This window comes from Topomyia yanbarensis, chromosome 2 (genome assembly GCF_030247195.1).
Source record: "Topomyia yanbarensis strain Yona2022 chromosome 2, ASM3024719v1, whole genome shotgun sequence".
Lineage (NCBI taxonomy): Eukaryota > Metazoa > Arthropoda > Insecta > Diptera > Culicidae > Topomyia > Topomyia yanbarensis.
In genome coordinates, this window is record NC_080671.1 from 303,738,100 (window position 1) to 303,765,886 (window position 27,787).

At 36.6% G+C, this 27,787-nt stretch overlaps 1 protein-coding gene across 4 annotated transcripts; it reads right to left on the reverse strand.

The window, feature by feature from the left end:
• Positions 1-11,161: 11,161 nt before the first annotated feature.
• LOC131683425 (tryptophan 2,3-dioxygenase) lies at positions 11,162-26,896 on the reverse strand. 4 transcript variants are annotated; one of them, XM_058965406.1, is made up of 8 exons: positions 26,779-26,889; positions 14,963-15,044; positions 14,728-14,882; positions 14,397-14,530; positions 12,051-12,410; positions 11,727-11,976; positions 11,568-11,661; positions 11,162-11,507 (listed from the first exon to the last, which is right to left on the reverse strand). In XM_058965406.1, the coding sequence occupies exons 3-8, from the start codon at positions 14,840-14,842 to the stop codon at positions 11,348-11,350; spliced, it is 1,113 nt and encodes a 370-aa protein (XP_058821389.1). In that variant the 5' UTR covers positions 14,843-14,882; positions 14,963-15,044; positions 26,779-26,889; the 3' UTR covers positions 11,162-11,347. The 4 variants fall into 4 exon arrangements, with proteins under 4 accessions (XP_058821389.1, XP_058821390.1, XP_058821388.1 ...); XM_058965407.1 differs by having other exon boundaries at positions 14,963-15,065; positions 26,779-26,875; XM_058965405.1 differs by lacking the exon at positions 14,963-15,044 and having other exon boundaries at positions 26,779-26,896.
• Positions 26,897-27,787: the final 891 nt, after the last annotated feature.

A 27,787-nucleotide genomic window follows, 5' to 3' on the forward strand; every position in this document is an offset into this window, starting at 1 on the left:
TGGGACCAACATACACACTAAAGAGCTTCTTTATTTCTACTCTTCTAAGTGTGTAGCTGCGAATTAGAATGTACACATGGGAGCAATACACTTCGGAGTGAAGAGGCACACAAATAATCAATAAGCATTATAACGTATCCTAATATTTACTTTAGATCTACGTATAGGGCCGTCTTAAAGAGCCGTTAAGTCCTTACTGATAAAATGCTGGTTTGTGCCATAAAAGGCGAAATATTGTGCTGTTACTGTGCAGAGATTTACAGCCCGTTTTGCGGTACTAATGCTATTATATACCACCAACATACAAATGTCATATTTGAAAGCCTAATATTGACACTACTCATGCTGTCAGAAAGTTTCAATTGGCTGTCATTTTTCACAATGGTTTTTCAACGATTTTTTATGTTTCCTTTTCGGTATGATGAACAATCGGAAAAAAATATTAAAATTCTGATTATAACAGAAATTAACTTCTATTGCATTGTAATGCATATTCTTAACATAATTTCACTCTCATGATATGAATAAAGTTTTATGATAATTACCTTTAGCAAGTCTCGAGCAGAGGTACTTTGTCTTGTCCTTCACGGTAAGTGCGCTGCTTTTGCTGCCTGGGCTATATTGCTTATAGTCGAAAGAAATGAAATATGCCGAATATAATTCTCCAGAGGAGTTCCATAATAAATAAAACCACAGCATGACGGTAGCATTGTATCGGATTTATATTTGCTCTATAAGGGCACTAAATGCACATGTACGGCATACATGCTTTAAAGATGCTTGAGGTATATACGCGTTATATCAGCTTTACATACGTATACAGAGCAAGCAATAACGCTATATTTTCGTTGTGCATGTATGCATTTATGATGCTGATATAAAGTTTGATCGCATTGTTAATGCTACAATGGAGTTTCAATGCAACATTAGTGCAAATGTATAGCCAATATTGTGCAATGGCTTAATGCTTATGGTTACTTGGGTATACTGTAAAAGAGAAGAACGGCGATTCGCATGAAAAGTGCAAACAGCGTTTTTATTCTTTTCTTTTGTTTTGCTCTGAGTTGCATTCCATCGCTGATGGTAAGGCGACAATTGGGACACTCGATTCCAGATTTCGTTGCGCGATATGAGCATTTCATCGTTTTCAGAACATTTGTGTTATTATAATGGCTCTGAACACCGAAAAAGAGCCAATTTATATCCATTGCATCGATTTTAGGCCGAGTAATTAATGAATTAATGATATACCCCCCCCCCCCCTTCATATGCTGAAAGTAGGCACTTTACTCTCTTTGATTGAAAATTAAGTTCAATTCGATGCACTTAATGGGAGCATCAAAAACAATTGGTTTTACATTTTTGTTCGTGTGATATTACATGTCATTTATTTTACAGCAATATTGGATTAAAGATACATTAAAGTGCGTTGGTTTGCCTTTTAATGAAACTGTAATTTTCAATCAACATAAAAAATTACAATAAACTTCGTTGAAGAAAGCACGACAAGTCGTGCGTATTTGTGGTGGGACTGTACATTTATATTCATGTTCCAAATATGTGCATGAAAATAAATTTAAAAATACAAAATATATTTATATCTTTGATTCTACTGACACAAACTCGAGGAGCAGTTCGATAACACAAAGTTCTTTCGTGAATTTGTATGGTCAACGTAATGTTGCAATGCAGTCTTATGTTTTCTTGTTTATAGATAATCACATAAAAAGGTTTGCTGACCCGACAAAACAGTTTCGGTTAAAAACCGTTAGGAATGTCATCCCTCGTGGACTCCTAGAATTACCATATGGTCGGTGTTAGGTCAGACCGGACTAAGTGACAGTGCGTTGATTTCGAGAAAAACGCGTTTGAAGTTTGAATCGCAGCATCCTTTACATTATAACTGGAAAATAATTTTTACCATAAGTCTTGTTTATTGTTTCATATTGAAATCTTGTAAAAGTGGAAATGAAAATGTAGATGAAGAAATTCTTTATCCAGTGCTATCATTAACTCATTTGATGTTTTGCGACTTGGTCCGGTCTGACTTAACACCGACCATATGTTTGCATTGTTATCCTTTGTTTTGTCTTCCAATTTATAGTATCTCCCGCTTAGTATTCTAAATATTTTGAAAGAATTTCCGCAGACTTATTCAACAGTGACAGATATCCCGAAAGTTCGTCGTTAGTAGCGACAAGGCTTGTATGAAGGACTACCACATCTACATGTCCGCTCACAAAGTTAGGATCGACGGTTTGGGTCACCGATTCGGAATTGTGCGTGGATCTACTGAAACACGGGGTTGGCTGTTTCAAGAGTCCATATGATCAATTTACATGCACCGTGTACAATCAGCGCCCTAGGAATCTATAGCGTTTCCTTTAAAGACGCTCTAAGCACTCTTGCAGAAAAACACTAAAAAGAGCTACCTCACCTACCACGACAAACCATTATTGTTTCTTGACTCAGTTTCTCATCAAGCAAAAACGGCAATAGTTTTGCATCCCGTTCTTTTTCAGCGTTCAGTCCACTTGGAAATCGCACATTAGACGAATTTCGCGCCAATTCGAACAAATGTTGGCAGCACCCTCTCAGATTTTAATGAAACTTTCTGTACATGAGAACTTTATCACAAAAAGCCACTTTGCATACTTTGTTTTTCCAAAAATGATCTAGACTGTCTTTTGAAAAGGGCCAAACTTTATTTACCAATTTTTTTCAAATGGCTATAGTCTAAAAATGACGAATCCTGCAAAAAAATGTTCTAGGAGTGGTTTTCCCAAAATTAGTCAAATTTTCGAATAAAAATATTGAAAAAAATCCTCATTGACTCTTACACTGAAAAAAATCGATTTTAAAAATTCAAAGTCGATTTACAAAAAAACCCATTTTTGATTTAGATGAAATTTTGTTGCAAGGTAGATAATTATGTACCCTACCTACCGTCAAAAATTCAAGTTGGGCACTTTTGAGGAAAAAAAGTTATTTGAAAAAAACTTCTCCTTGTTCAAACTGATTTTTTTCTTCAGTGTTTAGTTCAGTTTTTATCGAAAACTAAACCAATGAAAGACACAATCATCTCAGAATCCAATAAAACTCAGTTTGTGAGAAGATATTGTCTAATTTAGCAACTAAGAATGTTTTTATTAAGGGGTTAACTACTTTTTCTTTTTTCATGAAATCGATTTTTTTTATTATTTTATCTGGAAGTACAACTTATTGCGAATGTTTTCCTAAATATTTATAAAGATCGAAGAAATAGATCGAAAGTTACAGCGCTTGCAAGCGCGCTTCGTCTACTAAACGAAGTGGTAATTTGAAATTTTAAGATTATCTCGAAATGTCGTTGTACTAAAAATGGATTATCCGTGATCACGATTGCCGAACAACTACGCAATCAATTTTCTTAATTTTTTTACAATTGATCGTAATTAATTCCTTTTTTCTTCATAAATTTTTGATTCATGGATAAGAATTCACCAGATCACCGCAAACCTCTTAAATTAAAAAGGGTTTCGGGGTAAAAGCCATAACTCCGCCAATTATCAATTTATTTTTATAAATTTAAACTTGTTTATTTTACTGAAAACTGTACTACCAAAATATTATAAGTTTGATGTAATGAAATCGTTCCTTTATACCTTTACGTAAATTCAAACTTTCTTGACATTTTTATCACTAAAGTGTATGTAACCCCTTAATCAAGAATCCCATTGAAAAGAGTTAATGTCGTTAAACAAATATTCCATTATTACTTTTTATTTTCTTGTTAAGTGCTGAGGCAGAATCAGAGAAAGAAATAACATTATGTATTGAATTTTACATAATTATTTATTTATTTTTATATATTACATTTGTCTTAAAACTATCTTCAAGCATGCTATTTTGTATTATTTCTATACAAGGAAAATATTTTTGGTTCATCTTCTGAATTAGAATACCTTTTCGTCTCTATTTTGCCCCCAGAAATAGGCACAAAACTGTGGAATTTTTGAGTTCCAGATATTGTTTTGGCGTTATTATACAGCTCTTAGAGTTCTTCTCACATTTTGTTGTTCTGTTTAGTGAATATGTAGCAGAAAATTAATTTTGTGATATTTTTATCAGTTTGTTCAACTGTCCAGTTATATAACTCTCGGGGACTTGTTATTATGTTTCCATAGTCGCGAGCAAGACTGGCTCTTTTTGCCATTCGCTTGAGAGTGCCACCAATAGCATCACAGGGTCCTTTTCCATGGGATGCTGCAACAAAATGCCATTCTGCGCTTAACTCATACTTTAACTGGAATCTACACAAGTTGCAAAGTTTTTCTTATTTTTGTATTGTGCTGTTGCCCCATCAGACATAAAATAAATTTCAGAAAAGTTTGTCAATTGTTGCATAAAATTTATTTGAGAGGAACAAGTGAACTGCAGTCTTCAAGTCTTCCAGTCTTCTTGTCTTCCAGTCTTCCAGTCTTTTAGTTTTCCAATCTTCCAGTATTCATTCAAGTTTGTTATGAATATATGCCAAATTCGTTACTGATACTTTTTGCATGTATCAGGCAACTAGCAGCTGGGAAAATGGATTCTGAGATGATTATAACTTTCATTGGTTTAGTTTACGACAAAAATACACTGAAGAAAAAAATTCAGTTTGGACAAGGAAAAGTTTTTTTCAAATAACGTGAATTTTTGACGGTAGGTAGGGAACATAATTATCTATCTTGGATCAAAATTTCATCCAAACCAAAAATGGGTTTTTTGTAAATCGACTAAGTTTTTAAAATCGATTTTTTTCAATGTAGAAGTCAATAAAGAATTGTTTCAATATTTATTCGAAAATTTGACTAATTTTGTGAAAACTACTCCTACAACATTTTTTTGTAGGATTTGTCATTTTTAGACTATAGCCATTTGAAAAAAATTGGTAAAAAAAGTTTGGCTCTTTTCAAAAGACAGTCTAGATCATTTTTGGAAAAAGAAAATATGCAAAGTGGCTTTCTGTGACAAAGTATTCATGTACAGAAAGTTTCATTAAAATCTGGGGGGGCACTTTCAAGGAAAAACAGTTATTTGAAAAAAACTTTTCCTTGTCCAAACTGAATTTTTTTCTTCAGTGTATTTTTGTCGTAAACTAAACCAATGAAAGTCATAATCATTTTTCCAGCTGCTAGTTGCCTGATACATGCAAAAAGTATCAGTAACGAATTTGGTACAAATTCATAACAAACTTGAATTAAGACTGGAAGATTGGAAGATTGGAAGACTAAAAGATTGTAAGACTGGAAGACTGTAAAACTGGAAGACTGGAAGACTGGAAGACTGGAAGACTGGAAGACTGGAACACTGTAAGATTGGAAGACTTGAAGACTGCAGTTCACTTGTTCCTCTCAAAACTGATAAATTTTATGAAACAATTGACAAACTTTTCTAAAATTTATTTTATGTCTGTTGAAGCAGTGACAATACAAAAACTTTGCAAGCTTGTGTAGATTCCAGTCAATGTATGAATTAAGCGCAGAATGACATTTTGTTGCAGTATCCCATGGAAAAGGACCCTGTGATGCTATTGGTGGCACTCTCAAGCGAATGGCAAAATAACCAGCCTTGCTCGCGACTATGGAAATACCATAACAAGTTCCCGAGAGTTATATAACTGGACAGTTGAACAAACTGATAAAAATATCACAAAATAATTTTCTGCTACATATTCACTGAACAGTACAACAAAATGTGAGAAATATTACAAAATAGAATGCATGAAGATAGTTTTAAGACAAATGTAATATATAAAAATAAATAAATAATTATGTTAAATCAATGCATAATGTTGTGGTGGTTATTTCTTTCTCTGATTCTTCTTCAGTACTAAACAAGAAAATAAAAAAGTAATAATGGAATATTTGTTTAACGACATAAACTCTTTTCAATGGGATTCTTGATTAAGGGGTTACATACCTTTTAGTGATAAAAATGTCAAGAAAGTTTGAATTTACGTAAAGGAATGATGATGATGATGATGATGATGATGATGATGATGATGATGATGATGATGATGATGATGATGATGATGGTCCCACCTCATACCCCCACAAAGGTGTGAGCTGAACGATTTATCTAAAAGATAATTAATATTTCGATCCATAACAAAACCAATTAACAAAAAGAAACGGACTGGTTCAATTTGCAGACATAGCCTTTCCTACAAAAGAACGTAACCAAATACATTTCGAATATTCTGCCAACAACCAGGGTTCATCAAGAAAATTTTCATTCCGGGAACATACTTGATAGAATCGGGAATTGAACCCAATAGCTTCCATTTCCGATAATTCGCTGTAAGACTCCTCCCGCCTGACCAAGACATCGGTACTACCACCTGCTAAGTTGAGAAGTGACGAGCCTAGTGGCAGTGTAGAGTCCGGTAGAGTTATATCATCCACATCAGACCCCTTTATTGAAAGTTTCCTACCATTAACCCAAGCAATCAAGGGATATTCCTATCCGAGAACGTCCTTGATTGATCAGGAATTGAACCCGATATCTAGTTAGTTATCAGGAGTCATCAAGCCCCATGCTCAAAGAGCTAACTCCGTTATTACCACTATCGCAGCAATAACCGAGATTAACTCTTTTGTCTAGCAAAGTCAACACAACTCCATCATCAAATCAGATCCTTATCACAACAAAAGTCTAAAAGCTTCGATTCAACTCGATAAGCTTTTAGTGCTGGTCACCATGTTCGATTTCAAGTTAGTCTCTACCTGCTTAGCGCGCGCGTGGCTCAGACTTTTGTAGACATCTCATTATTTTTTTTAATAACTTTAATAAACAAATAACAAAAATCCATCATCATCATAGCGAATATAATAACTTAGTGTGACTAAATGCAAATCATCCATCAGTATATTCCTTTAGTATTCCGCGTACCTTAACGATTAGTTTGATAAATAACATTTTTTTCCTGCATTCGAGAACGTTTTTAGTAAAAATCGCTGTTTTAAGCCTAAAAATGACATTAAAAAATTCTTATCCATGAAACAAAAATTTATAAATAAAAATGGAATCGTTAAAGTACGAGAAAAATTAATTATGATCAATTGAAAAAAATTAAGAAAATTGATTGAGTAGTTGTTCGGTAATCGTGATCACGGAAAAACCGTTATTAGTAAAACGACATTGCGAGATAATCGAGTTTAAAATTTCAAATTACCGCTGCTCTTGGTAGACGAAGCGCGCTTGGAACCGCTGTACCTTTCGATCTATTTCTCGGATCTTTATAAAAATTTGGGAAAACATTCTCAAGGAGTTGTACTTTCAGATAAGGTAATAAAAAAATTTCGATTTCATGAAAAATGAAAAAGTAGTTAACCCCTTAATAAAAATATGCTTAGTTGCTAAATTAGACAATATCGTCTCACAAACTGAGTTTTATTGGTTTCTGAGATGATTATGACTTTTATTGGTTTAGTTTTCGATAAAAATACACAGAAGAAAAAAAATCAGTTTGGACAAGGAAAAGTTTTAATAACTTTTTTTCCTTAAAAGTGTCCAACTTGAATTTTTGACGGTAGGTAGGGAACATAATTATTTGTCTTAGAACAAAATTTCATCCAAATCAAAAATGGGGTTTTTTGTAAATCGACTTTAAATTTTTAAAATCGATTTTTTTCAGTGTAGGAACTCAATGTCAATGAAGATTTTTTCAATATTTTTTTCGAAAATTTGACTAATTTTGTGAAAACAACTACTACAACAGGATTTTGTAGGATTTGCCATTTTTAGACTATAGCCATTTGAAAAAATTGGTAAAAAAAAGTTTGGCCCTTTTCAAAAGACAGTCTAGATCATTTTCGGAAAACAAAATGTACAAAGTGGCTGTTTGTGACAAAGTCTTCATGTACAGAAAGTTTCATTAAAATCTGAGAGGATGCTACCAACTCTGAATACGATTTGGCGCGAAATTCGTCATTATCTTGCCTTATATCATGATTTATCCTCACTTTTTTATAAAGCTAATCATGTTCTTAGCGCCCCCCCCCCTCAGGCCAGCGCCCTTGGCGGGGACCAACCTGGCCAACCACACGCTACGGGCCTGGTTATATGACGTCGCGCAGGGTCCGCACTCGGGTTGTGTACACTCGAATAAGATGGACGTTTGACAAAAAAGCTGGGGGACTGGAAAGAGCGAGCAGACTATAAATCTGCAGAACATTCGGTCATGATTCAAAATTGTTAATTAGTTCATAAGAAACTGATGTTACCATCGACACATTTAACACTATGGTACCTTTAATATTCGTGTTTTGCATAGAAAGATATCGTTGTTAGTTATATAGGTCTCTTTAGGACAACGGAAAAACTATATTAGAGAATACATAATCTGCTTCAATTCGAAAATTCGACCCCAAAACATATTTTTTCGCCTCGATTTGAGCATTTTGTATCGTATTGTATTAATATTCCCAACATGGCCATCTCACCTCCGCTTCTCCCGCAATTTAAAGTAAGTGTAGACATTTATTCGTTTTCCATTTCTTTGAAAAATACACTTATCGATTTTGTAACCTAATTCACCTGGACACTCTAAAAGCAACATATTAATCGATCAACTGAAAAAGGCATTATTGGGCTGATTCATGTAACAATTCATATTGAGGAAGTTCTCGCTAGCCAAAGGAAATAATTTCACGGAATATGAAATTTCAATTTCCAATTAAATTTTTAACCCTAGAACGTTACACTTACTTTTTCCCGGGAGGGGCGGGGGCGTGCATAGCGTAAGCGCATATAGGGTAGAAATTTTTCCGAAAGAGATTTTCCTAACCCGAAAAGAAGCGAAACCCTGAGGTTAAAACCTCTAAAATCAAAATTTAAAACAAAGTAAACTTTCACTACCTTAGAAAGTTGCACTGGGGTACAAACGTAGCCCACGCGTTTGATCGCAATTTTCGCCAGTTAAAAAACAAGCAAAAGAAATGCATAATATATCATTCTTCGTTTTTAATTGCAAATCAGCTGTGTAAGTGAAAGTACGGAACTTCTTGAATTAATGATACTCAAATTGACTTGAAAAAAAATGAAAAAATTTTCAGTTTTGACTTTTTTCACAAAAATTACTATAACTTTGCATATCTTCAACCGATTTGTAAAAAATCAAATGATTATTGAAGTTGAAAGAATGGTCTAGAAACGGTATAAAATAGAACTTCGAGATGTTTAAAATGTGCAATTATTTGGAAGAGTGAAATTTGAAAAATCGGATTTTGGAAGATAACACGAAATGGGGCGGAAATAGAAATGAAAAAAAAATATTTCTGACCTGTAATATATTAATAATACGCAACGCCACAGTTACAGCAGTTACTGTGCGCAAATTATAGGGTAAAGTGGGGCAAATCCGACCGTTGGGTAAACCCGACCCCCTTCTGCTATCGAAAAACGGAAGCACTACGCGAACCAATATCAATGTTGTCGTGTAGAGCATCGAACATAATCAAAATGGTGGTATGACAGCATTTTATTAGTCTACATTGAAATGCTCAAACGACAATAAGTGTGTTTTTACATCATTTAATTTGATTTTTGCGCAACATTGACTACAGGATGTTTCTGATTGTTGAAGTGATTGCATAAAAAATGTAAGTGGATTTAAATTCTTTGACTAAAGTCCTACAAAGTGAATAGATGAATTTAGTGCAACTTTTTTCTTAATTTTTTTTTGTAATGAAAAAAACCGCGGTGGGGCAAATCCGACCTCTAAATAGTGGGGTAAATACGACCACTTTTTTGCTAAGAAAATGTTTATGTACTAAATTGAAATACATTTTTATCATTATTATTTATTATGTTTTGCACAATGGTGCATAATTAAAAACAAAAGACACAAAAACGTGATGAATATAGTATTCGTCCAGCAATTGCTCCGATGCAAATGGGAATATCTTTAGGTACTACTGCTCGTGATTTAGACATTCCAAGATTGACATTGAATTCCATTTTCTTCATGTTATACTTCAATAACATAACATTCATTGATTTATCATTGAAAAACCATAAAATTTGGGTAATATATGTACTAAATCAACCAAAAACATAGACGGTCGGGTTTGCCCCACCATTTTTAAAAAGGGGATTAAGGTTCCAGGTCGGTAAATGCCAAATTCGCGTCTTCACACGGCTCCAAATATGGTACGGGGTATATTTGTGCCCCAGTGCAACGTTCTAGGGTTAATAATGTACTAATGAACTTAGGTAAACAATCTTTTAATTTCCTAAACGATTATTGGCTAAACAAATAACATTATTTAATAAATTTTAGTGTTAATACCGTTCACATCTGAAATTGTGACAATTTTGAAATTACGGGTTTTTCAATAGTGTACCATTGAAATACATAAACTGTATTGCGACAGAGCAAAATTACGCCTAATTCCGATTTTTTTGGTGGTAAAAAGATGTAAATCCATCCACAAATAACAGTAATATTAGCGTTCTAAATAGTGATGCAAAAATGTGACAACGTTTGATGCTAGAATGACACTCATCCGCAGATTATGCAGAAAGACATTTTCAATGTCAAAAAAGTGGTCAAAATTTTAGCAAGGTTGAACCATTTTAACGCTTGCCCCAAAGCGATTGAACTTTTATATGTATAATACATATATCTTTTCATACGTTTTATATGAAAATTCAGCACACTATGAAAGGCTTCAAAATAGAAGTTTTATGAATGAATTTCTGTTATTAACATAACGTGATATTAGTGTAACTCAAACACCACAAGCATTCTCAGTTATTCGTATTCAATAGAACTGGTCCCAACCATCTAAATAGCGTGTCGGCCTTTGCCCACTATCATCATCCTACCCAGATGATAATATGAAGAGTAGATAAGATTGTTTAATAAAAACGAACTGGTTATTTTCTAAGCTTTCCTTTAAATCTACCAACTGAAAATAACATCCAAGCGCACAAAAACTTTACTTTCGGATGTTTTGAGTATTTGTTGACGTTCGATGAACCTATATGACATCGATGATCCCGAAATGCTCAAAATAATCGTACTAATAATATCATGTCGTTATTAACTAATACAAAATTTAATTCCTGAAAATGATAGTTGGGTGTCGGGCTTACATACAATGAAAAACGTAATTGATGAGAAATGTCTAACTGAAATCCTAATCCACCAACACTGTTTATTTCGATCGAAATTCGTGATGATCGCAGTATTTAGCTTTTTGCGAGAGTATAAGTTTATTTTTTATACAGTAAAAACAAATATACAATACAGTTATGAACTAAATTATTGCGCATTGCGTCAAATGTTTTTATTTAAAATACAACCGATTAGTGATTATCACTTCGCTACGTGATGAAGCTGTCTTGCTCTGTGTACAGGCGATCCCCAAGCCATATTCAACGCTTTCTGCATTTCGTCGGTAAGAGGTGGGATCGAACTACGCGGAATCAAAAATGTCGACAAGTTGAATAAATCTAGAAACACTTTGTAGCGGTCACTGAAATTGCATCGTTTGATTAGTTTATCGCCTTGTCGATGCAAGAACCAAATGTATTACCTCAGAGTAGAACGAAGATACTGGTATCCAGACGATCCGCCAGTGCCAAGTTGCTGAGAACCGATCATCCGTTGCACCATAATGACATGGTTATCTGTGGATCAAGGGAATGATTATGTTCATACATGTAATATGATATTGTCAGAAAGTTGCTTTTACATCGCCATTTCGTAATGAGAGAATCGATATCCATCAGTAGCATCAATAGCTGGTGTGGTTGACTAAATCTGGCTTCATCACGGTAAAAAGTGATCATAATAGCCCCCTGAAGCGCTCGATGGGTAAATCTACGGTCACCGCGTGCCACAAGAGCGTCGTGCACGCTGGCGTCGAAAATTGATTTGTATACCTCCCTACGCTTCTCAATGTCCATCAATCGGTAGTTTTTCACATGCTCGAACTCTTCTTTCTACATCGAAAAGTGGAAAAGAAAAATAAAAAAACATTATTTCATGCTGGTATTATGTTTCTAAACATATTCACCATAGCACTATCTTCCTGCTCCGTCAGCAGCTTTTCAACGCTTTCCTGGAATTTTCCCCAGAAGTTGAAGCCATCCATTTCCAATCCGGGGGTACGTTCGAGCCACTTTTGAACCAAATCGGCTAGGGAAGGTTCATTTTCGGTGTTTGCTATTTTCTCGACCGCCTTCTGATCACTGGCAAACACTTCCCAATATTTCTGATTGTACTTCACACGATGTTCGGTTTTTACCCCGAGTTTGTTCTCGAGTAATCGAAACTGTAAACTTTGGAATCCCGAGGCAGGTGAGAGATAGTCGCGAAAATCCATGAAATCCAGTGGTGTCATCGTTTCCAGAATAGGGACCTGGTCTACGAGAAGCTGTAAAAAAATAATTGTTTCAAAATAATTCAAAACATTTAAGCTCACAACTCCTACTAGTTGAAATTGATACGACTTGTGTCATCCACGATAAAGCTGTTTTCAAAAGGATTGTTTATAAACAGCAATGATCGTGGTTTTATAAAGGCGTTTAGATCATGTTTTCCTTGCTATAATCAATCAAGATAATCATGATAATATCATGGATATGGATTATTCACCGAAGTGACCAAGAAAAACTTCAAACGCGAATTTACGAAATTGAAACAAATTTTGAAGAAATACTCATTTAAGAAGAGGTAGAAGAAAGGTTAATTCGTTAAAAATGATCATTTTTCAATAAAATTGTTGTGGAAATTGAATATTTCCTCCTCCTTTCCAAGTGATTGACAGTAAATTACCGGATGCGCCTCGCCGAAAACTTGTGCTTTTATTTTTGACTCGATTTTTGATGTTTTGGTAGCATTTTGAAACCAAAACTTCAGTTTTTGGTTAACAAAATTGGTTAACATGTTATTATAAAAATAAAAATACTAAAAATTTTGTAAAAGGCTCTTGTAGTTACCTGAGTAATGGTGTTATGAAGCACTATGAAAACGAGATTTGGAGTTATGGTGTACACCGCATTTTTCAAGATGCCTCCTGAGGATTCACTTTCATTCCCACAAGTTTCAATATTTTGCAATAAATCTCAAGAAAATCATATTTAAATATGAGATTATGGTATGGAAATTGTGTGAATAAACTAACACTCCCTCCATCGCCAGATAATTTTTTTCAATATCGATATTTTTTCACCGAAAATACCTTACACTTCTTAAAGGTTCTATGTTATAATTTCAATTTTTGAGTCGATTGGGCTCGAAGCACTAGACATCCCCGTTTTACGGTGTATTATAATAGGCAGACGAAAATCTTACAAGAAATATTTTTCAAAGACAGTTACTAAGATTAACGATCAATATTTATATTCACAGAAAACATGGAAGAGTGAAAGAGCGAAAGAGGGAAATAGTAAAAGAGTATAAGTGTGAAAGAGTGGAAGAATAAAAGAATGAAAGAGTGAAAGAGCAAATTTTATAAAGTGAAGGAGTGTAGAAAATAAGAGATTGAATGAGTGAAATGGCTCATAAGTGAAAGACTGAAAGAGTGGAACAGTGAAAAAATGGAATTCATAAATAATATAAAAATAAAATCATTTAAAACTCCTTTGAAATTGTAGCATGATAATCGAATGAGTCAGTCTCACATTGTATCTACAAATCTGTGCGTAGAACGGTTGCACTGGGCTAAATTTTTCCCTCCATAATTCTTTGCTAAAATTCAGAATCTACAACCAAACCCTTCGAAACTGAATTGTCCGTATTAAATAAACGAATTAATAAAAAATGAATTGCGAATTTTTGAAAGATACTTCGAAAGCTATCCTACCGCTATAATCAATCGAGACAGCTTTTCAAATTAAGGCGATTGTGGGCAAAGCAATATGTTCTCACAACCTTCCATTCGCCTGAAACGCTACCGATTAACCTATCCGACCAAGCAATTGTCGTCAACGACTATGTTGCCATGCGAACGATTTGTGACGGCATACCACGTGTCGCTACCACAAATGAGGACGTTTTGTGGGAAGCAGTTTCTAAATGCATCCCTGGTCGGTAGGCTTTCATGTTCCGATATGGTTGAAAAGAACGAAACCTTAGAAGTGCGGTGCGTTTATTCATTGAAATAAGGTTTTATATCATGTTTAACGGCACCTCGGTTGTACATAGATAAATGTATGATACTTTTGCGTATATATATATAACCGCTACTTGTTTTTTGAGGGTCCTCAGTTCGTGGAAACTGAAATATTTCATCCTTCCTAACTACACAACAGTGATACCAGCAATATATGTACCACTTCTTCTGAATTGAAAAATAAAGCCTCGAACCTACAGAAGCCTTCTTTACTCCTAATGCATAAACACTCTCTCCTGAACCTACCTTCAGTATCAAAACAATTCGATTGAGCCGTTTCAAGATTTCCAAAGTTCTCGATTCCTCCATATGCTCCGTGCTGAACAGATGACGAATTGAATCCAGTTCGAATATTATTTGTTTGAACCACAGTTCGTATGCTGTAATAGAAAGAAGAGATGAAAATGTGAATCAACTTCCGGTTGGATGACCACTCGGGGCAATCATAGGCGTGGGAAATTCCACATGGCGGTTTTCTTTTCTATTTTATGTTTCAAAAGAAGAAACCCTGTGGTAAAGCGCTTGAAGTTGCCGCACTAAGCGGTGATCACCTATTACCGAGCTGTAAGTAGCTTACCTTGATGGGTCACTATGAAAAGGTGTTCGTCGTGGACTGGTTTATTGCTCTCAACCGACAGCATTCGTTGGGCACTAAGAACTTTGTCAAGCATTAGATATTCTCCGTACAGCATGCCGGCTTCTGACCCCAAGCGTTCACCACTTTGGGCATCGCTGCGCAAATAAGTTCAGTATTGTGAAATTGTTCAGAAAATTATCAATCAATCGATAATCTATCTAATTTAGGATCATACATATTGTCTCGTTCGGAAGATCGTGCATCGTTTCATGCTAAAGAGGCCACATGAATAAAGTTGTAACAGGGTACGATAAATGCTGTAAATAAAATCACACGCACTTTGGCGAGATTATTTATGGAATTTGTATTTCGACTTCGTCTCATCAGAATCCGGCACTGACTTCATTACAGGAGTAAGCTAGCGCCGGATTGACGCTAGCTCCAAAGAAAAACATGAATACTATTTGTGTTTCTGACCATACCCCTTATACTGCGTGATACTTGTTGAGAAATTTTAAATCAGTTTCTACTTTAAATTCGTTCTAAACTCAAAATCATTTCAAACCAGATTCGACCACCAAAACTGATTTTAATTAAATAAGGTTAATACATAGTATATACTGTACAATGAATATTTCTAAATCGAAATTTTAGGCTCTCTTCAAAATTGATTCGTCCTGACCCATCATTCCATCAATATAGATCAATTTCCGAGCACCTCTAGTGGAGAGTGATATTTATATGCAACGTCCTTTCGGGGTGATTCTATATTCAACGTCCTTCCGGTGTGTTTCTCAAAAAAGGACACACAACATTTTCAAATATCCGCGGAAATCTCTATTGCACTGTGCGCTAAGAATCGGTTCTGAAACCAAAAATTTTGCAAAATGTTGGCAACGCAAAAAATGTAGTCAATTAATAAAATGCTGATTAACTACTGCGTTATATTTAGTTTTTATTTGGAAGAATCTTATCGGGGAGATTTTCTTGAGATTTGTATACCAGTAATGTCGTATAGTTATCAACTACTGTATTGATTTACAATGTATTTTGCAGAGCTTCGACATTACGTGTCGCTAGCGAATTGAAGGAAAATTTGAGGTTGGGTACTTCTCTTCTCTGTTATTACATTGCGCTGCATTAAAATAGATTATAACTACTAGATGACGCATGTCGCTGCTAGCACTAATTGAGCATCATCTTGCTCTTACTTGTATGGTGGTACTGGCATATGTCCATTCGTTTGACTTGTATTATCCCTAGTATGCACGTGCATTCAAAGTAATGTGTGACGATGTGCTGGAGCGAGGCTGCAAGGTTTGACCAACAAATGCGTGGAGACACTTACACTTGGTGCCCTCTGGTAGTTATAATCGCTTTTGCTGTATTACGCATTTTTTGTTAACTTGATGTACATTGTATTGATCTCATTACCTCGCCTTCAAATACATGTTATGTTAGCCAAGAAATGTGTCGCATAGTAGCACATTGTTTCAATATATCGCACTGAACCACGCACCTTTGCAAACCACTGGATAAGCATAGGAAAGACGAATTAGTCGGCATCTCGGGTTTCAAGTTCTAATTCATTTGCACACATAAGTGAGAGTCGAGATTCGTAATAAAATTTAGGTAAGGATCAGCCGTTGAATAACATTCATTCCATCCGAAAAACTGTCAGTTTGAGTTTGTATTGTATTTGTAATCGCAGGTTTTGTCATGTTCTGCGGGATTCCCTATTGGACTTCGGGATTCTCTACATACCTAGAAAAAATCGTGTAAATTTACGTCTCCTGACCCTGACATACACGAGCATTAAAAATGACTTACTTTTACGTTTCATTTTAATTTTACTTGTCGTTGAATTTCGATAATCATGTAATTTTACGCCACATATGGCGATTGTTCTGAATGGCAGTACGTGTAATTTTATGTCAATGCGCATGTAAAGTATATGTTTCATGTAAAATTAAACGGAGCGCGGTTATATTTCGGCATTTCGTGAATTACGGTTTATTAAATTATGTCATGCTTGCAATTACGTCAACGATAAAATTCATATTTTTTTGGTGTGTATTGGACTCGTTTTTAGTGAAATTAAAATGTCTTCCCGATCAGAATGAAATAACAAGATTATAACAGAACACAATTTTTGTAACATATTGTGTTATAAATTAGGTCTCGTTAGTTGTTAAAATAACAGCGATTTATAGCAAGTAAAAAAGCGAGATATAGTTTTGAAATATGTCTGTTATGTGTTTCTGATCGGGTTACCCGCCCACAGTTCATGTGTCATTTTTTTATTTCGATTATATTCGATTATAGAGGTTTTAACCTTAAGGTCATTCGCCTCTTCGGATTAGAAAAATCTCTTATGATAAATTTCTAACCCTATGTGCGGGGTCGGGACTCGAACCCAGGTGCGCTGCGTACAAGCAATCGATTTACCTACTACGCTACGCCCAACCCTGTGTTATTAATTGTTCCTAGTCATATGGAGCAAATAATCCATAAGGAGAAGCTAAACATTAGGACATCGCATTTTTTTTTAATTATCGCAATTCTCCGCGAGCTTCACATGAAATTTTCGATCCCCGTTCACTTCACTTGAAAGTTTTGACATTCTATGGGAAAAAATGAGGAAACATATATTTAATGCTACATCTATTGGTGTAGCACTCGGGACATAACATTTTTTTCTAAAGAAAACAATCTTAGTATTTGAATGAAGGTAATTCAGTTTCTCGAAAATTACGGGAAATTGGGGTTTGGGATATTTTGACCGTAAAATCGTCGAAGTTTATTTACATTTTCTATTTTATTCCTGACAATTTTCCACGTTCAACAAAGTATATTTTGTAAAAATCGATTGAAGAATAATAAAGATATATGCACGAGAAAATGATTAATTTAATATGAATGACAGAATGCCCTAGAGCTTTCCGTATTCCGACAAAGGACGCAAAGGTTCCGTTTGATTCCTGACATTTTTTCGCCCTAAAAAACTTCAAAATATGTATGATTTGCAGCATAGCGCAGAAATGTTATTAAAACAGAGGATTTTAAGGACAGTTTGTCTTAAAAACCTATTATCCTGTAATTTTCGAGAAACAGAAAAATTTACATTGAAATACTAAAGACATTTTCGTTTTTAAAGTGCACTACACCGGTGTAGACGCTACAAGGTTGCTTTCTTTAAAAATTGTTTAAATGATCCGAGTGCTACACCTAAAGTTATACAGTAAAGACCCGTTTTATCAGCCCCTTGGTGAATTTTAGGCTGATAAAACAGGGACATTGACGAATTCGGGACATATACTTTTTAAAAAACCGAAGCTCTTAAAATATACTTCTTTAGATATAGCCTCATAACCTTTCCTGATTATTTAGCTAAAATTTCCCTTGCAAAATTTAAAAAAATGCAAATGCTTATTTTAGTTCTCTAAGATAAGAAAAGTATGCTCAAGAAAGGATTTACTCGAATTCAACTTGGTTCGTCTGCTAGAGCCTATCAAACTACCAAATTTCATTTTCATGAGCCTAATAAAATGGGGTCAAAAAGCTGATAAAATCGCGGGTTGGTAAAATCGGGGGATGATAAACACACCTCCTGAATTAAAAGAATTATCTCAAAAACTCAACGTAGGGGTTAGGTATTTTTTACATAGAAGTTGTATGCAAAGTTTGAAAGAAATCGGTTAAGTGGTTTTTGAAATGCAGGTAACAATTCATGTTTTTATTTCTGAAACGTTCTACAAAAAGCTTCGTAACCGAGTCGTTTGTCGATATTTTCCAAACAAAAATTACAGAATGTTATTGAAATGATACATTATAACTTACAAAACTTTTGATCAATTCGCTTCACGTAAAGTTCTAAAAAAAGCCAAAAATGTGTTCACACTGAATTCCTTACAAGCCCCCCCCCCTCTAAAGCTACCTTGCAGACCGATATTTGGAAACGGGTGCCCCTAGACAGTCCACATATTTTTAACCCTTAAAGGCGCAAAGCAATTTTTTTCAAATTTTCTGAAAATTGTCTCTCAGCATTAATACGTTACTCTGATAATTTTAAGATGGTTTTCGCAATGTTGTTTTAAAACAACATTGCGCATTTAAGGGTTAATCAAAAATTGTTCATGGTACCGAAAAAACTGGCTTTTGTTCAATACCAGTATTACTGTACCAAAAATGGCTCGGTATTCCCGGGCCATACGAGTCGCGAGTGCTTACAGAACAATATCGTCAGAGGCTGAATGCGCTATCACCGGCAATGCCGGTCCGGCATGATCCCCATCTACATCCCTCTTGCTGAGGACGTGGAATTCTACTAACGGAGATATACACGGAATGCAAGGAGACTGGTCTGGCCGGACTTGTTGGCTAAGTGGCAGCATGAGTAGGACAACGCGGAGAAAGAAAGGTAGACCCACCAACTCATCACAAATGTGTTGGCTTTCTGCATAGGTAGCATGGAGAGGTGAATTTCCACTTGACGCAGTTTTTGTCCGGCCACGGATGCTTCCGGAAGTAATTGCATCGGTTTGGACATGCTTCGTCACCCCTTTTCCCGGACGTATGTGGACGTGCATGATACACCGGAACACGTGGTCTTCGAATGTCCCAGGTTCGAAGAAGTTCGTTGGGATATACCTGGTGTAGCAGTGGACAATTTCGTCGAAGAGAAGTGCCACAATGAACATACCTGGGACGCTGTCAACAGAGTGGTTACGAGTACACTCTCCGAGCTGCAGAGGAAGTGGCGAAGACACCAACAAAGTTGCGCCATTGGTTAGAAAGTCACCGTGAAACCACAAATCGGGATTCGAGAGAAATTCTCCGTCTAGATTAGGTCCACCGCAGAAGACTAATTGAGTAGTACGCGACGTAGCACCGGGTTCGAGTCGTCGGACCACCAGTAAACCGGACGGCCGGCTTCACCGATATCGCTGGACCAACCTCGACACTCTACCGGGTAGCTCGAGGTAGGCCACATCTACCGCCGAGGATTAGACTGAGGAGACCGCGTTGAATAGCTAGCAGTGGGTCGTTAGGGCGCCAGTAAACCGGAAGCTACGCTCCACCCGGAATCGCTGGATGGACAACAACACCTACTACTTCGCTCGTTGAGTAGTTCTAGGTCCACCGCCGAGGACTATATCGATTAAATCGGGACGTAGCGAGGAGCCAAATGGCTCACGGAAATGAACATCGGTATCGGAAGAAATATATCGCCCGGTTTCGGGAGAACCTCTCTTTTCGGGAAATTCTCCGTGGGAGTAGGCTAGATCCATCGTCGGGGACTAGACCAAGTAGTTCGCGAACAAAGGAAAGGAAGTCGGGAATGGCTCAGCGGGGAAGTGCGAACGAAATGGAACGAGAGGGGAACCAAAGGGCCTAAAGGAGTTGCGGTGCTAAATAGCCCAGACAGGGAGCTAAAGAGTTCAAGAAGTTGTTATGCTAAAACCAAAGAAGAATCGGTATCGGGAGAACTTCCTTCACCGGGGAACTCTCCGTCGGCGTAAGCTAGGTTCACCGCTGGAGACAAAACTGAGTAGACCGTGACGAGACACAACCAGTCGCGGGTTGTCAGTGTACCAGCGAACCGGACGTCCTGCTTCACTTGAATCGCTGAGCCGACCTCGACATCTGGTTGGAGAATTATCCGTTGGAGTAGGCTAGCTCCATTGTTGGGTCTAGACCGAGTAGTTTGCGAACAAATCGGGAGCTCAACGAGTGGTGCTGAATGGTACGAGAAGGGAGTTGCGGTGCTGAATGCTGGAACCAAGTCGTGATTCTGAATGCCACAAGGGGGCCGAAGGGTTCGGTACATTAGACAATCTGAAGCCAAGATTGTCTTCGTGGGGGAAGAGCACTAAGTCTTACAGAAATTGCCAGTCTGTGTGGATGGTGGTAAACTGGTGGTGTGTCGAGGAGTAGTGCTGTATCACTACTAAAGGAACTGACTACTAATTAGTTGAATTACAGTGGGTGCTGTGCATATAAAAAAACCCTATTCTGAAGTAATGCTGTAAAGTAGTGCCAGGGGGTAATCAGGTTCTGGGCAAGACCAGTGGGTTTAGCGTGTCGGGTGGTGGTATCCCAAACCCGTTCCCTGAGACGTTAGAGATTTGTACATTTTTTCCTGCAGTCTCAGGGCTTGTTGAAAGTTATTCAATGCTCTCTAAAAGAATGAAAAAACAAACACGCATCTTTACGCAGCAAAATTTCGATAGTTGAATCGAAAATTACATTTTTGGAACTCATCAACAAATCTTATTTAAAAAAATAATAATAATTGAATCAACAATACTCGCTTAGGGGGGTCGGCGTAGCGTAGTTGATAAATCGATTGCCTTGTACGCAGAATACCTTGGTTCAAGTCCTGACCCCGCAGAAATTTTTCATAAGAGATTTTTCTAACCGGAGTGTCGAATGACCTTAAGGTTAAAACCTCTATAATCGAAATTAAAAAAAAATACTCGCTTGTAAATTTAACAAAAATATCTTTATTTTAGAGTATTATCATTTTCAGCTAATGAGTACACTGTCGAAACATTTCGGATCACGGAGCGACGTGGGGTGAATGAAATAACTGGCTGAGCGAACTACGAATATTGTCTCTAAATTTGCATTAAGTAGAGGGCAAACTCAATTATGGGCATTCTAGTTTTGCAATTGTAATAACCAACAAAATTGTTTAATTTAGAAATTATAACTAGTTGCTTCTAATATTTTTTGTTATATTACCGAAACTAAATTCTTCAACTAAGAAAGCCCCCGAGCTAAAACAAATGTTCCCAGTTAGTAAGTTGGGTAAACGGGTCTAATACGCCCCCCCCCCCTTAAGCAGAAATAGCCATATTTCAACGTTGGGCACTATAATCTCCACATGCTCAACATTAATGCTATATTAATTATAAAATTGTTCCTACCTATTTTTTGTTCAAAGCATACTAATAAAATAATATTACACATTTTTCAAATATGCTCATCAGCTGTTGTGAAAACGTGAATAATTCTACACGCACATATAGTTCCAAACCATTTCAAAAACTTAGATAGGAATTTATAGATTATACTAAGTTGCTCGAAATAGTTCTACCAAATCCGACCCTTCCTAATTGGTTGAAATGCTTGTAGAAAAAAACAGAGCTTCCAACAAAATAGCTCTTTTGAAACTTTGACGTATATTGTTTTCCGGAATATTAAAAATGTCAAACTAACGAAGTACGTTGATTTCATGAAAATATACAGTTACCAGTCATTTTTACATTTCAAATATTTATGGAGTCCTATAAATAAAAGTGGGATGTGTTGCCCCGGTAGGGCGTATTATACCCTTTTCCCAAAACTCATTTAGATTTCGTTATGCACAGCTGTTGTCACTCGATGTTGATGTATGGTGAACTACCATGTGTCTTTGTAGTTTCCATGCCTGTGGGGTGTATAGGGTAAACAGGTCTAATACGCCCCCTTCAGAGCCGTAGCAACCTAAGGGGCAAGGGGGGGGGGCTTTGCTTCTTCACGCGTTTTGCGCCGAACGAAATTAAAGATTAATCAAATAAAAAGCAAGAGATCTATTTGTATAGTTCATACTGTGTTAATTAGTATCGACCCGAAATTTCATCGCCGAAAATGGCGCTTCATGAAACACCGCGCCTAGACGATCTGCCATAATATCGCAAATTGCTTAACGAAGGGCCGAATGAGAACACAAGTTGTTCAAAAAATAGATGCAGTCTTGTCGATGTACGGCTGCTCCAACTGGTGTGGATGGGCACCGTATACAGCTATCTACTTCCACTCTGCAATCTTCTCCTCCGTAGTCTGCAAATTGCATTTAAGATTGTAGTTCGCTTGCGCTATAGTTGCGGTATAAGGGCCCTTTCTGCTTGATATACTCCATGTCGGCTGGTATTTTACACAAAGTATTCTCGCAGCCATAGCACCTGCGCTACACATATTACTATGTCGACTATTTCTTGTCTTCCTTCATCCCGTGGCAATGTGAATCTTTCCAGCGCCGACTGAGGATGGCGCATTCCCGCTGATTCTAAACGCCTTCCTCAAATTTTCTTTCGAACTTTTTCAGGGCTGAACCGACCAACTCTATTTCATGACGCCGAAACTTAACAGGCTAACACGGGGACAGCAAACGTATTGATTGCTCTGACTTTATTCCCCGCGTCCAGGAAAAACTTCAAGATACAGTTCACTTGACTCAAGAACGTTATTTCGGAGCTTAAGCTTGATGTCAGTGAGCTGATATGATTCGCCGCGAATCGTGTCCCGAATCATCTCACCTTCGTCGATTTCACAGTCTCTAGTCTCGACCAATCGCTCTGATAGTAACTGAGCAGATCGGCATTTCTCTAGGCCAAACGCCCTACCGATGTCACCACTAATTCTTTCGGCTAGTTTGATGACTACACCCAGTCGTTCTGTCGAGTCAGCATAGATTTTGATATCGTCCACGTAGTCATTGTCATTGAGGTGTCCTACTGAGCGGGATAAAAGAATCGTTTTGGGAGGTCCCCCTCAAGATGCGAAGCGCATTCTTGACCGCAACACGTCTTTTCCACTTCGGAGCTGAGCAGTTTTGCCGTTCCTCACCTGCCGTAGGAACCTGAGACTACAGGGTCACCTTTATACATATTTAATACCTTGATGAGGAGCGAGTGCGGTATGGAGTTGTATGTCTTCTTGTAATCGATATAGGCCATACTAAGGTTCCATTGGTTACACACTACTTCTCCAACAATGACTGCATCGAGGATGGCTTGATCTTTTCAGTCTTGTGTGTTTTACTTGCTTCCCTTCTGCTCTTCTGTCAGGATGTTATTCTTCTCATAGTGGGCCCTTACGTATGTAGTGATGAAGATGCTCATGATCATGTGCAGATTTGTTAGACAGATAATTGGTATGTCCGTGGGGATTAGAATTGTGGTACCACGGGTAATGAAATCCGGCGATAAGAGGGGATCGCGTAACGCCCAATTTCTAAGTTGTTCGAGTTGCGACTCTCCAATCTACACTACCTTGGAGGAATTTGCTTTTCCCGGTGATGTTGAGACGGGTCGCCTTTAGGTGTAAGTCGGTATTGTAAACATCTTACAATTACCACGTTAATTGGAAGCACTTTACCATTCATGACCTTAAGTTCACAGGTCAACTTAAAAGAATACTGCAGCTTCGGGATCCTGGGGCGCGACATTGGATCCGCGTCGCGACATTGCGCAACCGCTTCATCCACATTAAAAACCAAATCACGTAGTAGCTGCCGACCAAGGGGTAGGTCTTCTGGCAACGATTCTCTTTTTTCCTTTTTCGTAACGACTAAAAGTGAATCAATTTTTTTGTTTTTATCCTGTGACGAGCGAGACGATGAAGGATGAAAGTTAAGAACAGCGTGGAAAAGGTCATATGAGCAAGCTTAGACTTTACTGACGACGTAACCCTTTGTGTTCTACCGCAGGAGTCAGTATCGTCTTGAGTACTGTGGCTCTAAATATTAAAAATACTTTTACTTCCAGTTTTAGCCGATGATGAGCTGTTGTGAATGCATGAATCATTCTACACGCACACATAGTTTTAAGCCAAGCTAAAAACTAAGATAGTAACTATAATATTCTAGTAAGCCATTTGAAATAGTTCTACAAAATCCTACTGTTTCTAACTGGTAGTAATGCTATTGGAAAAAGTGGGGGCTTACATCAAAATAGCTCTTTGGAAACTGTTGTGTATATTGTTGTTTTGCGACATAATAAAAAGACCAGACTAACTTAGTACGTGGATTTCATGAAACGATACTTGTCAGTCATTTTTACATTATAGATAATTCAGGAATCTTGGGAATTGAAGAGGGGCATTTTGCCCCGATGAGACGTATTATACCCTTTTACCATATATGGAGGTGCAATGATCCTTTTATTTTTAAAAGCATATATCTCCGAAACGTCTTGCGCCGTCAAACTCATTTTTCGGTATGTTATGTCGAATTAAAGGATCTTTCAACTAAAAATATAGAAATATACAGTTTCTATTGCACATAGCAGTGAAAATCAAGAAAAACCAATAAAGCATCACGCAATTGTTTCATACATACAGATTCATACAGATATTTTTGAAAGTTTTCTATTTTTTCTTAAAACAATATTTGAGAACCTTTTATTTGAGCTTTCAGCAAGAAAAAACGGTACAGCGGTTCAGAAGTGGATTTTTCAAAAATTCAATATTCGAGAAATCACAATTTTTTAACCAGTCTAAGAAGAAAAGAGGCACCCTAATGACGAAATAAAAAACCTGTTTTAATCCACCTAGTGGTGCAGTTGTGGCTTTCTCAATTTCCAAACTACGATTCCATGGCTGGTTATGTTTAATATGATTATGGAAATGTCATATTCAGTACGATTTGCACATGCATACAATGGATCGACAACCATGACGTTGAGATACTATGTGTCGACACTTGAAACCAGCGACGGATCCAGGAAGAAGGTACTGGGGGTCCGAACCACGCCTGAAAATTTCAACTTGTTAAGAAATTTTAAATTAGTTCCAATTTTGAAGTAATTTCGAACTCAAAATCATTGCAAACCAAGTTTTAACTTCAAAAAACCACCTTTTTTAAGTTCTGGTATACAACACAGTCTATCAAATAATGAGTATAAAATTACATTTTACAGTGTTAAAAGTGACTAAAATAAAGAATATTTCAACTGTCAATCACCACAATCGTCTATACTGTGCAGAAAGGCCTCCCGAGCAAAAAAGTATTCGAATTTCGTGTTGCAGGTAAAATAACAGGAATCTTTCACGGAGTTTAAGTTGTCTGTGGCGAGCTGCTGCATGATACCGTGTATCATTCCGCCATTTTTATTTATTTTGACATTCAAAAACCTTTTTGGTGGATAAATACCCGATCCGAATTCAATAACAACATTATAACAGAATGCAATTTTCGTAGTGAACCGTGTTATAAATCGAGTCTAGTTAGTAGTTTAAATAAGATAAAATTTTAACAAATAGCATCGCGAGACATAATTTTAAAATGTTTTTGTTATGTATTTCTGATCGGATATAAGTTCAAAAATACGCAAAAGATTATGGTTATTTTGATGTTCAAAAAATCTTGAAAAACCACCTTTTTATGAGCCACTGATGAGGAGAGCCACATTCAATGAACTTATTGAATGGATTAGTATATCCTTTGGTCTCACGATTATTTTGAGAAGATCAGGTTCGATCAGTAGATCAGCTTCTTAATTACAACCAACGCAGAACATTTCTTGCAAATCATTCAATCTTGCAATCAACTTTTGCACCCTGTTGACTCTCCCGCATGTTCACTGCTACTTTTGTTAACTGAACGAGACTGCTAAACATTATCAACGGTTTTATGTGGAAATTATTTTCAACACTCATGTGCACACTAACTCTAGCTGATAATCAGCAAAAAAAAACAGATAAGATGGATTCACTTATTTTGTTAGAATATTTCCTAACTATTCTTCATTTTTATGATTTGAAGCATGAAATCGTTTAGATTTTGACGGTGAAGCAATAGTACAACAATTATATTAAACCGGTAACTGAAGAAAATCCAGTTTGTTCTGAATTTTTTGAGATCTGATTTCATATGAAAAAATGCGTAGGCTTGTTCTTAGATTGTTTCATAGTAGATAGGTCACTTGTTTAGTTTCTACAACAATTTGGACATGTTGTAAATTATTCCGTATCAACAAAGAGCGCAAAAATCTTCCATAATAATTCGATCTGACACATTGTTTATTTTGCATGATCATTTTAATTGGGGCTTTCGCCGAAAACACGCATGTCTAGATAAGCATTAACCGAATAGAGTTCCTGGAAGCACAATCGATGTTTGAAGTGTTCGCTTGTTGAGTTTTTGATTATCCGGACACAATTAGCGATACCGCCAATAACAAGCTTTACAAATCATAACATAAAGAACAATATGTATGTTTATTTCACGTTCGTTGGGTCTTATACTTAAATCCCATTTTTCACACCACAGAAGACACATCTCACCCGTTATAGTTTCCCATCGGGCAACTCATGTTCATTCACTAATTAAATGACTTTTCAGGAAATTGTAGTGAAAAGCACGCAGATTAGCCCCAGAACGAACCGACAACGACGACAACCGAATACCAACTGAAGCTAAGAGGTAACATAATCCTTCGGCTGGAGTAAAAAAGCTATAGCATGATAAGGAAAACCCAGACAAGTGAAGCTCTCCGCATGCAGCAAGGGTTCGATTTGCCACTCATAAGGAGGCACGTCCCCATCCAAATACGACACAGAGAAATGTTGTACCATGTCGATAGGGGATTATGTAATCATAAGTGACGTTACTATACGAGTGGTATACTCTTCCAATGATCCTTACAGGTTGCACATTGCAACTGTAACTATTACGTTACCACAATCGAAAGAACAAAACAGTACTTTGCATTTGAAGGCCAATTGATACTTTTCGGATTTATTGTCATTTTATTTTTTGAAGTAAAATACTTCCAACTTTTCAATAAAGAGGTCCGTTCCAAAATTTTCGGGAAAAATATCACCCGATTTTTTTAATTTACCTGTCGTTGTACTGAATGAAAAAATAGATTTTTGTGCTATCTGATTGGAAATATGCACAACAATGCTGTAACCAATTCCGCAGTAGGGGAAGATGGGGTTAAACGCACCCCGGGGCATAATGCACCCATTGTTTTAATCGAAAACAGCTGAAAATTTCGAGAAAAGGGTAGCACCAGTCAGAAGTTCGACATAGTAATCATACACTGTCAAAGTTTGATAACCGTACATCAATAGCAGCTCGAGAAATAAATAAAAAACAATAACGTGCTCTTCTCGTGTAATTATTGTGGCTCATGCAACAAGAATTTTCAGCTCTTATAAATAATGTTTTACTATTATATCAGAGCATTCCAATTCTATTTACACCGTTGTTCATTATTCGCACTACATATAAAAATCTACTAAATAAATCACCTATTGCTAAATTTATATCTCTGCTCCATCGGGTGCA

What these genes read in the sequence shown, in the direction of transcription:
- LOC131683425 (XM_058965405.1), bottom strand. Translation starts at nt 26,813, where the DNA reads ATGAACATGAGTTGCCCGATGGGAAACTATAACGG. An exon ending in CCGATGGGAAACTATAACGG is followed by an intron (nt 14,883 to 26,778) that starts GTGAGATGTGTC and finishes TTATTTGCGCAG; the next exon opens with CGATGCCCAAAGTGGTGAAC. An exon ending in TTTCATAGTGACCCATCAAG is followed by an intron (nt 14,531 to 14,727) that starts GTAAGCTACTTA and finishes TTTCTATTACAG; the next exon opens with CATACGAACTGTGGTTCAAA.